We start from the raw sequence: 10,386 nt of genomic DNA, 5'->3' as shown, positions 1-10,386 counted from the left end.
CCAAATTGGCTTTTTTTTAGGTTTACCCTCCACGGGAGCTGTCACTGCTGCCGTTACCAAGACAACCAGCGAGGACATCAAGATCAAGTTCCTGAGGAATGCGAATCAATCATTTCACGCATTCATTGGCAGTTGCTCATCGCAGATCTCACCAAGGTCAATCATTGGTCACTATCGTTTCCAGCAATTAGTCACTATTGTGTCCATTCATTAGTTACGATCATGTTCATTACTTCGTTGTCATCATAGATCACCACCAAGTCCATTGAATAGTCAGTATTGCATCCAACAATTTGTAACAATCTTGTCCATCAATTAGTTACTATAATGTCCATTATTTAGTCACTATCAAGCACATGAATTAGTCACTACCATCACTGCCATAGAAGTTTACTCACCAAGGCGACATGATGTTTTTTCTGCAGAAAAGATCTGCTTCAGCATTTTATACCCAGGAGGCGGGGTTATGCCACTGGTGTGTGTGTGTGTGTGTTAGAATCACGTATAAACCACCATCTTTCCTCATTCATGCTTTCGGGGAAACTTCATCTTGTTCATCTCAGTCACTCTTCCATGTGGATAAGTAGAATGCAGACTGCAACCCCCACCGCCACACTTCCCACCGTGTAACCTGACTCCAACCCCGTCCACACCTGCAATTAACTTCAGATTCTCAACAAAACTTGTAATGGCCTACAAAAATGAAACAACAGAAACTGTTGTTCCTTCCATCTGGATTTCAGGAAAGGAGAGAGAGAGCGAGAGAGAGACAGAGAGAGTGAGAATGAGAGAGAGAGATGGAGAAAGAGAGGGACTGAGAGAATGAGAGAGAGGGGGAAGAGAATTAAGGGAAAGACTGTGAGACAGAGAGAAATAGAAAGAGAGGGAAAGAGGGTGAGGTATCCCAAGCTGAAATACCAAGTTAGAGGCTTTTTGCTAGCAGTGCCATAAATTGGTCACAATAAATACAATCTCTTTGGTTTTGACTCCACATGCTCCCACGGTGCAGTTTTAGTCCTTATGGACAACATGCTTGCAACCAACTGAAGAACAAACGTGAAGTTGTGACTTTTCCTAATAAGTATTACATTCCCCCGCTCCACAATCAATCCTTGTTTGTTTTGTTGATTTTACTGGAGATTCTGGAACATTTCAAGTGGGCAGGCCTGAACTACACAGTGACGTGAGCTTGTACTTTTGGCCAGCTGATCAACACGTTCAGGCTTTATCAATGAACAATATGAAGAAAAGGAATGACACGTGATTGTTGAAACTTTATTAGCATACAGCCAATATTGCTCTATGACGTTCACTACGACAGCTACACAATAGACGTGCACATAGCGTGCACGTGTTCATTCAGTGGACAGAGTAACGGATGAACAAACAAGCACTTGACATAGACTCAAAGACACAAGCGAGCAATCCAGATGGGAAGTTGTCATGGCAAATGTATTCCAAGCAGTCCCCACGCTTATGCTTGCTTCTGCAAAAACAAAACACGCTCGTCACACACAATTTAGTAGACTATATGAAGTATATTCAGATCTTGATAATAAAGTGGTCACCCTCTCAGTTGGAGCTTGAAGGGCTAATTCACTCCTGCAGAAAGAAAAACATTCAGTATCAATTCTACGTCATCTTTTTTTGTGGATTTGAAAGATTAGGGGCCAAATGTCAATGAGAGATTTACCCTGGGGTGGGATGGTGTGGAGTCTGATTTTTCGACAAGAGTTGCTATAAAAAGTGATAAGCAAGGTCAGAAAATGACTTTGAGTTGAACATCTTAGTTTTCTGACTTCACACACCCTCAGTGGAGTCAAGGATTTGGGAGCTTTCTTCAGGTTCTTGAACATTTTGCTCCTCCATGTTTACATCCTCCCTGATGGCATCTCTGTCAAGGTCAGCATCCTCCATGCTGACACTTCTATCGGACCCTTTGTCAGCCTTGGAAGAGTTTTCTTCTTCTCTGATCTCCTCCCCTTCCATCACGTCTGACGCGTCAGACAAGTCGATTTCTGGTGTCTCTCTTCCTTCCTGTGCCTGAGCCTCCTCCTCATCTGAGACCTCAGGCCCCACCTCACCTCCCTCTTCTAAGTCAAATGTGGCCAATAGGTAAGCACCATTGCCACCCTCGTCAATGCCAGCCGTGGCGGCATCAGACTCAGAATCACTGCTTGCCTTGTATCTGTCCTTGTTTGCCTCTGAACTTGACTCTGATGACAGAAGATAGCAGAATCCTGAACTTGAACAGCATGTCTCAATCTGATGTAGGGTATCAGTTTATGATAAAAGAGCAGCTGACCTGATTCTGACTTGGTCGATTGTGGAGATTTTGGCAATTCCAGAGACTCTTGAGACTCAGGTGATTCTGGGGTCTCAGGTGATTCCGATGACTCTGCTGAATCAGAAGACTTTAATGATTCCACAGACTCTGGTGATTCTGCAGACTTTGTTGATTCTGCAGACTCTGGTGCATAAGCAGACACTGGTGATGCCACAGAGTCTGCTGATTCTCCAGACTCTGCTGATTCTGCAGACTTTGGTGATTCTGCAGACTTTGGTGACTCTGCGAGCTCTGGTGTATCCACAGACTCTGATGATTCTGCAGACTCTGGTGATTTTATAGAATCTGCCGATTCTGGAGGATCTGGAACTGTCCAAAAATAGAAACTTTCTCAAATGTGTACTCATTGTTTTGTGTCTGCGAGGTAAAAAAGTATTTCATGACCTTGAAAGACTTGACGAGACAAAGGAAGATAGACTGTAATACCGTCACTTTCGGTAAAGGAGTTGTCAGGGCCTTCTGCTCCTACATCTGTGGAGATATTGTGTGTTGACATGTTGATGTCATCACTACAAACAAACTCACATACAGGGTGTCAGTACGCCACAGACATTAGCATGGAAATGACTTCTTGGACAGAACACTCATAAGACTGAGAGTTGCCCAACTAGTCAGCACACTGACTTGAATGGTTGAACCTCATTGTGTATTTATTATTATTATTATTTTACTTTTAAAGAACAGCAACACCTCAAATGTATGACTTCTTCATGACCCAGCTGAAATAGACACACTACCTGAATCGGGAGAGTTGTATACACCTGCGGACATGAACATGACACTTTGTCAATTCAGTCATGACACAAAGGAGTCATTGCACTAATGATGACTTTGAAGAATCAGACCTTCATGCTCCACTTGGCTGGTGTCCTCGTTGTTTGGTTGTGCTAATCAATGCAAAATAATGGATCACTAACATGAACAGCATAAGAATATGACGACGATGACAAGGTCACACACTACCTTCAACTTGTTCTTTGGAGTTATCGACACCTGTGGACACCTTTTAATTAGCATCAGGTACAACACACACATATGTAGAAACAGTCTAACCTGGCGAATGTGATGTATCGCCTGACACAGTGGGAGCTGAAACAGAGATCGACAACATCAAGGCAAGGTAAGTTTATATCGTGCATTTATTGCACATCGTACAGAAAATCGTTGTGGACATTTACTCTTCAGGCTATGAGTTTGTATGCTTGTTTTCAACGGTCAGTCATTTTGTTGCTAAAATGTTAGCAAGTGTAGGACAGGTCAGCATTTTTGGAATAAAGATAAAGTAGTTTGAAAAGTGGATGATGAACATGTTAATGTAGCTAATGCCACTGACACAGAACCATGTTAACGATTTAATTTTCAATTCACGTGTCACCTTTCATTCGGATCAGGCGCCGCCTGCCAAATGCTACAGAAGCTAGGATGAAAAAGACTCGAGGAAAATAACAACATGTGATGGGACTACCACCTGCCTCGAGCGCATACGTGCCTACCTGGCTGTGATGTCGCCGCCTGTGTTGCTGGTTTTCCTACAAGAAGAAACAATACTCAAGACAACAACAACACTTGTGTTGTTTCTCACCAAGGTGCACACGTTTTGTTGTCAATGTGTGTGTACATCCAAAACAAAATTACCGTCAAGGTGAGCGAGCAGAACCGCACTTCTATCTGCAACATAAACCACATTTATTGTTCCAATAAACTCAACGGATTGCGTTTTCATTATTCTAAAAAAAAAAAATCAGTGATTCTTTGAAAGTTGGAATAATCTCAGAATCAACTGGAACAAACAAACTGGTTCAATTGATGAGTTATCAATTGGGCATAGAACAAAGTGATTACCATTTCAAATCTACATGTACAAATCAAATGGAAAAATAAATGTCATTTATGACTAATGATGACATATCTCACCAGGAAGTGGAGCAGCCAGACAAAGTGTGACAAGAGTGAAGAGTGGTAACAGTGTGACACACCTACAACACACACACACAACAACCCACCCACCCGTGCACACACACAAACACACGCACGCACGCACACACACACACACACACACACACACACACACACACACACACTTGTTTTTCTTTTGTGGTTTGAAAAAGTTGACCATGTGACAAATGAGGTGAGCTCAAGGTCTTCAAAGTTTTGGCCTGTTAAAGAAAAGAAAGCGTCTTTTCTTTTCCAAGCAAGAAGGGTCGAGTGTCGCCGGCTTTGTGGCACTTTCTTCATTCAAGATCCATCCATCCATTTTCTGAGCCGCTTCCCCTCACTAGGTTCGCGGGTATGCTGGAGCCTATCCCAGCTATCATCGGGCAGGAGGCGGGGTACACCCCGAACTGTTTGCCAGCCAATCGCAGGGCACATACAAACAAACAAACAACCATTCGCACTCACATTCACACCTACGGGCAATTAAGAGTTGTCAATTAACCTAGCATGCATGTTTTGCGGATGTGGGAGGAAACCGGAGTGCCCAGAGAAAACTCACGCAGGCACGGGGAGAACATGCAAACTCCACACAGGCGGGGCCGGGGATTGAACCCGGGTCCTCAGAACTGTGAGGCAGATGTGCTAACCAGTGTTCCACCGTGCCGCTCATTCAAGATCACATGCAAAAAGAGTCCAATTTATCATCAGCTAAAGAAAAGATCATCGAGAATGCATCAATCCTATTTTTGTTTGCAACTAAACCAAAGATGAAGGATTACACTCACAGAAAGGCCAACATTCAAAACATCAATGAAACAATTTGTCAGCTCACCGTGTGAACATTTTTGTTGACGTCAATGCAGCAAATGTCAGCGAGATGCGACTTCAGCTTCTACAGTCACACAAGCTCAACTTCAACCTCTCGAAGCACACGAGAGACAGAAGACTCTTTTATGGATGACCCTTAGCTACGCCTCCTTCTGCTCCACCCACCTCACCACCTGCATGCTAGCCAGTGACAAGATGACAAGATGAAAAGAACAGAGTAGAGGAGAAGGAAAAAGAAGACAAGAGGACAAGATGACCAGAAAAGAATGAAACAACAAGACAAGATGAGAACCTACAAATTGAAGACAACCTCTACTATCAATCAAGTGTGCCAACATGGTTATTATGGTGCAGTTCAGTTAATAGGTCAAGGATGACATTCATTTTCTTCGTCCTCGTCATCATTATCACAGATGAGTCGCAATAAAAATTGAACGAGTGAGTCTGCCGCATTCCAGAAGCTTGAAGAACGTGATCTGCAACTGGTGGATTTTTACGTTTTCAAATATGGCTTCCTCACTGTGTTCATACTGAAAATAAATAAATAAATGTTTTCCTGTTTAGTTGGCATTGGCAATATTATGAAATTACCACACTCCCGTCATATAGACATATAACAAAAGAAGTCATCAAACGTTCTACATACCAGACCAGGTTCATCTATGAGCACCAAATTTGCTTAGCTCAGTTTGGCTCTTGACTCAAAAAAGCCCCATTGAACTAATAGCGGTCATTAGATGTTTGGTCATATTGAGTGAGTGTGTGTGACACAAATCCTTGTGTGTGCCTTCTTCTGCAAAATGATATTTAGCCCACATGAAACCTAGGTTTTGTTCCTTAAATGTGCTAGCTAAGTTTAATATACATGTCAAAGTGTGAATTAATGAGAATAAATATGATTCTTCTTCTTCTTGTACTCGATCATGTTGTCAGTCTTTGTATGTTTAGTTGTCGTTTTTCATTTCATTTTATTTGTGTCAGGTCTGACCATCTAATGTGAACCTTTTTTCCCATGTGCTTCATTTTGGAGTTATGGTATCTTTTGCTGCCAGTCAGCTTACTAATGTTTACGCCTACTGTTGCCCCCCCCCAACAACACACATACACATACTATTGTCTTTGAGAGCATGTATCAAATTCACATCACAATTCACATTTTCTATCCAACGATGAGCAAAAAACTGAACTTCTGGTCTTGTCTAAATCTATGTTGTCTCAACTAAATAAGTGAGTAACAGAAAGTGACATTTGACAACAGGTTGTGAAATCATTGGCAAGAATCCCGTTACGAGTGCAGTGCTTATCATGTCCTGTTTGATACACTCCTGCCAGGTGATACAACCAGGGCACACATTTATAGGCACACACACACATACCCCTATACCCTCTTCAATTAACCAAACAGCGTTGTTGTCTTCAAGAGGATTGAGCTCAAATTCCACCTGCAAATGCTGAACAAGTCAATCTTCATGCAGTAGCAGTCGAGTGGAAACTAAAAATTATACCAGGGGACGTCACTGACCCGTAATGAACTGAGGTCTCGTTGACAGATATGATGATTGCATTAAATACTGAAAAATATAATCAAACAAGGAGTGTAGTAGTATATGAAGTATTCATTAATTAGTTGAGTACATCTTTCTTGTCCTTGTATTTGTCACAAAGAGGTCTGCCATTAAAGTGTATTTTCCTTCAGGAACAGGAAGTGTCAAAAGAGACACCCATGGACAAAACAGCAAAGTTTGAATATTTTATTATCAAACTTGAAGTGTTGCTTAGCATGTGCGGCACTTGGCGTGCTGCCGATGATCAACCGTGATGACGAGCGACTTTGGATTTTCTTTTGGACGCTCGATTCCTTGATGCCACTTTGGCCTGAGGACGGACAGTGAGACCGTTCGGACCGTCGGGACGATAAGGGTTGAGCACATTGGAGGCGGGGCTCAGAACAGCGATGGCAGGGATTTCAGCTTTCGTTGGATGGGAGCTGAACTTTTCCTTCCCTCTGTTGTCGGGATTCTCATCATCTGTAAAATAGTGAGCATTCAGGCATTTTTCCTAAAGTTGAGGACAGAGCAGCAGTGCTAAACCAATGTATGAGAGCAAAAAGAGCGTTTGGCATTGTCAAGTGCTTTCATTTGGACTCTTAGCGTTTGGAAAGAAACGGGTAATTTCAATGACGATTCACCTTTTCACAGGCAAATTTGAGCTGGCATTATCATTAAAAATCTAATTTTGCTTTGCACTTACCAAAATGACAGAGACATCAAAAGTGAGTTGGGTAATTACCAATTAGGTTAATTTAGATCAGCTGCAGCCTAAGCCTTACATTGCATATTGCCCAAATATATTTGCTGAACACTGTGTTGAGAAGAAAATCAAGCATAAATACATGCCCGTTGCAAAACACACTTTGAAGAGTGATTATGTCAAATACGGCATCTGACCTTCCACTTCTGCACCGTTGTTTGTCACTGCAGCTTCTGGAACGTGAATCAAGAACCATGATGTCATTGAACGCCTCAACAGCACATTTGGATGAAGAATATGATGTGCGGACAAAGGGCAGGATTTCACCGCCAGTTGTCCAAATGAGACGTACCGACCACCGTTACCTGATTGGCTGCTTGAGCTGCAGGAAAACAAATGCGACAAAAAGTTCATGACGGCGCCGACTTGTTGGCATGAGTATGTCATTGAAAATTTCACACTTGATATTGTATAAATGGTGTATGTTGTTGTTGTACTTTAACAGTGAATCACAACGGTTGGCCACAAGAAGTCACTCCAGTCTGTGTTCTCAAAAACAAATGTGAAAAGTGGTGTCAAGCCGACAGCATGCCTTCCCACAAAAGGAAGGAACCCCTGCCCCCTTCGAGACCTTTATTCCTTTCTTTGACCACCGGGCTGTCTCTCTGTAGTATGTGTATTGAGCAGATCATTTGCATGTAAGGTATCAAAAATCCAGCTTTGAGACCCCCTTGGCCAGACCCTCCAGATGTCTGAACTCTTTGCAAAGGTTAAAAAAAAAACAAACGTCACTTTTGTTTCCAAATATTTGTTTCAGGTACAGCATTCTCAATCAGAACAAGTCACTCTTCTTCCACAATAAGTGCTAATAATTTATTCTCACCTGTGGAAATTTCATCGGACGTGGAGTCTGAGTGGCAAAAAAGATATTGACCAATGAGAAAGCTCCATGATTGATGACTTTGACTGGTCGTGACTCACCGTCGGTGTTGATGTCTCCGTGCACCAGCATGACCAACATGGCCAATGAGAGGAGGAGCACCTTTCTGCAAGTCACAATAAGTGTGTAAAGCTTCTGCTTGTACAAAGAGCACATACACCGTTGGTCAGCCTCAATGTAGATTATGGTTGCATCACATTTTCTCGATGACCACAGTCTGACACATTCAACCAGCTATGTGAAGCACTACTACTACACTGGGTGTTGTGTTTCATTTCATTATGATCACCTTGGTCTTCCAAGATATTCTTAATGTATGCACACAAATGTAGACACCATTGTATGTGTGTGGAGAGTTGCATTGTGGGAGTGAGGACCTACCTGATGAGCATGCTGATGTCAGAAAGGTCCGTGCTTTTGGCCTGATCAGGAATGCTCTGCCTTTCGGCGGGTAGCACTGCCGTTTATATATCTCTCCAAATGTCACTGTGTGTGTGTGTGTGTGTGTGTGTTTGTGTGTGTGTGTCAGGTTCCCGTGTCAAAAACATTGAGTTTGTTGACATGACCATCCTTTACTAGTAAGAGAAGTCCAAAATGTTTCTTCCAAATAATTTTCTAATGTGGCTGGCATATATCCCTCACAGTTGTGAGGTTGGGGGTTTGAATCTGAGATCTGTCCTTCCTGTGTGGAGTTTGCATGTTTACTGTAGTACCTGGAGAAAACCCATGCGTTTGTTTTCATCCTGCCACATTCCAAAAACATGACAGTATCTTGGCTTCATTAAGATGAACAAATTGTCCATAGGTGTGAATGCGAATGGTTGTTTGTCTGTGTCCCCTGTGATTAACTGGCAACCAGCCCAGGGTGTCAGCTGGGATAGGCTCCATCTTATCCATGACCTTGGTTAGAATACACGGTACAGTAAATTGATTTTGTAACGTTCAGGGTTCCAGTCTTTGACATACAGTGGGGCCTTGTAACTTCATAGGCTGAATAATGCATGACCCATGCCAACTCTGCAACTTCAATCCTTAAAGTGCATCAGCTGATCTGACCCTATTTTTCAATGTGTATTTTATCCATCCATTATCTGAGCCACTTATCCTCACAAGGGTCGCAGGAGTGCTGGAGACCATCCCAGTTATGTTCGGGTGAGAGGCGGTGTACACCCCGAACTGGTCACCAGTCAATTGCAGTGCGGATTTTATGTTTCTTTAATAGTGCCAAGAGTAACACAACAATGTAAGGACTCAACAAGTGGACCTCATGCAAGATCACAGGTACTTGTTCTTTGTCAACTTCCATGCTGATGTCACTTGAATTACCTATTTTTATGAATACCTCATTATTTCTTCTGGGAAAGGTTATGCAGTTTCCTAGACCAGCTTACATTGGACTTCCGACAGAAGTGTCCACCTTTACAGCAGTGAGCAGGAAGTGATCAAAGGACTTTTGCTATGTCTTTCCTGTTTTGGGCCTCAGATGTGTGTCGGTCCTCCATGCACCACCTGTGACACAAGCCAATTTCTCCTTATGGAAGTGTCTCTCCTGCACGGTTGCAACATGTCCTGTAAAGTTTGCACAGTTTCTCTGCACACAACAAGCACACCGATTGTCTGATTAGTTTTTGTGGAATCCCCCTCCTGCACCAAAGGTCATTTTGTGGGGTGCAGGTTGAATTACGATCCTTGCTTGTGCGGAAGAACAATCAGAGCAGAACCACCTGCAACCTGAAACATCCCAGACACAAGTAGAGTTGACATTTTGAGTGATGTTGGACTTAGCTTTCCACATAAACCCAAGTAACACATGATGTGAACATTAACATGAACCCTCTAATAGCAAGTTGGGGTTTGGTGATTCAGTGCATGACGTAAATGATCATAGCAAGTAATAAATTTGTACTTTACTCACTCATTTTCACCCTCAGTGGGAATTTTGCTGGCTGGTTGAATGGGCTGGGGGGATGGGGGGGGGGGGGGGGTGTCTGGTATTTCAGTGTCAAAGGCTCTACTGTCTGAAAACGCTTTTCTGTGTAAACAGAATCTGAAAGAACGCTCAGCCAATTGTGCACCTTTGAAACAG

The 10,386-nt window shown here is 42.7% G+C and overlaps 1 protein-coding gene across 1 annotated transcript; it reads right to left on the bottom strand.

Moving 5' to 3' along the window:
- Window positions 1–1,568: 1,568 nt before the first annotated feature.
- On the bottom strand, window positions 1,569–8,750 carry LOC133396122 (neurofilament medium polypeptide-like). Its single transcript, XM_061665607.1, has 10 exons — window positions 8,682–8,750; window positions 8,342–8,406; window positions 8,244–8,270; window positions 7,713–7,742; window positions 7,558–7,593; window positions 7,015–7,137; window positions 2,306–2,650; window positions 1,809–2,216; window positions 1,694–1,737; window positions 1,569–1,602 (listed from the first exon to the last, which is right to left on the bottom strand). Exons 1-10 carry the CDS (start codon window positions 8,690–8,692, stop codon window positions 1,597–1,599), a joined length of 1,095 nt encoding a protein of 364 aa, XP_061521591.1. The 5' UTR covers window positions 8,693–8,750; the 3' UTR covers window positions 1,569–1,596.
- Between the last annotated feature and the right edge of the window lie 1,636 nt (window positions 8,751–10,386).

Source organism: Phycodurus eques, chromosome 20, assembly GCF_024500275.1.
Source record: "Phycodurus eques isolate BA_2022a chromosome 20, UOR_Pequ_1.1, whole genome shotgun sequence".
NCBI lineage: Eukaryota > Metazoa > Chordata > Actinopteri > Syngnathiformes > Syngnathidae > Phycodurus > Phycodurus eques.
Note: the sequence above shows the minus strand (reverse complement) of the source record. Positions and strands in the feature narration are given on the sequence as shown.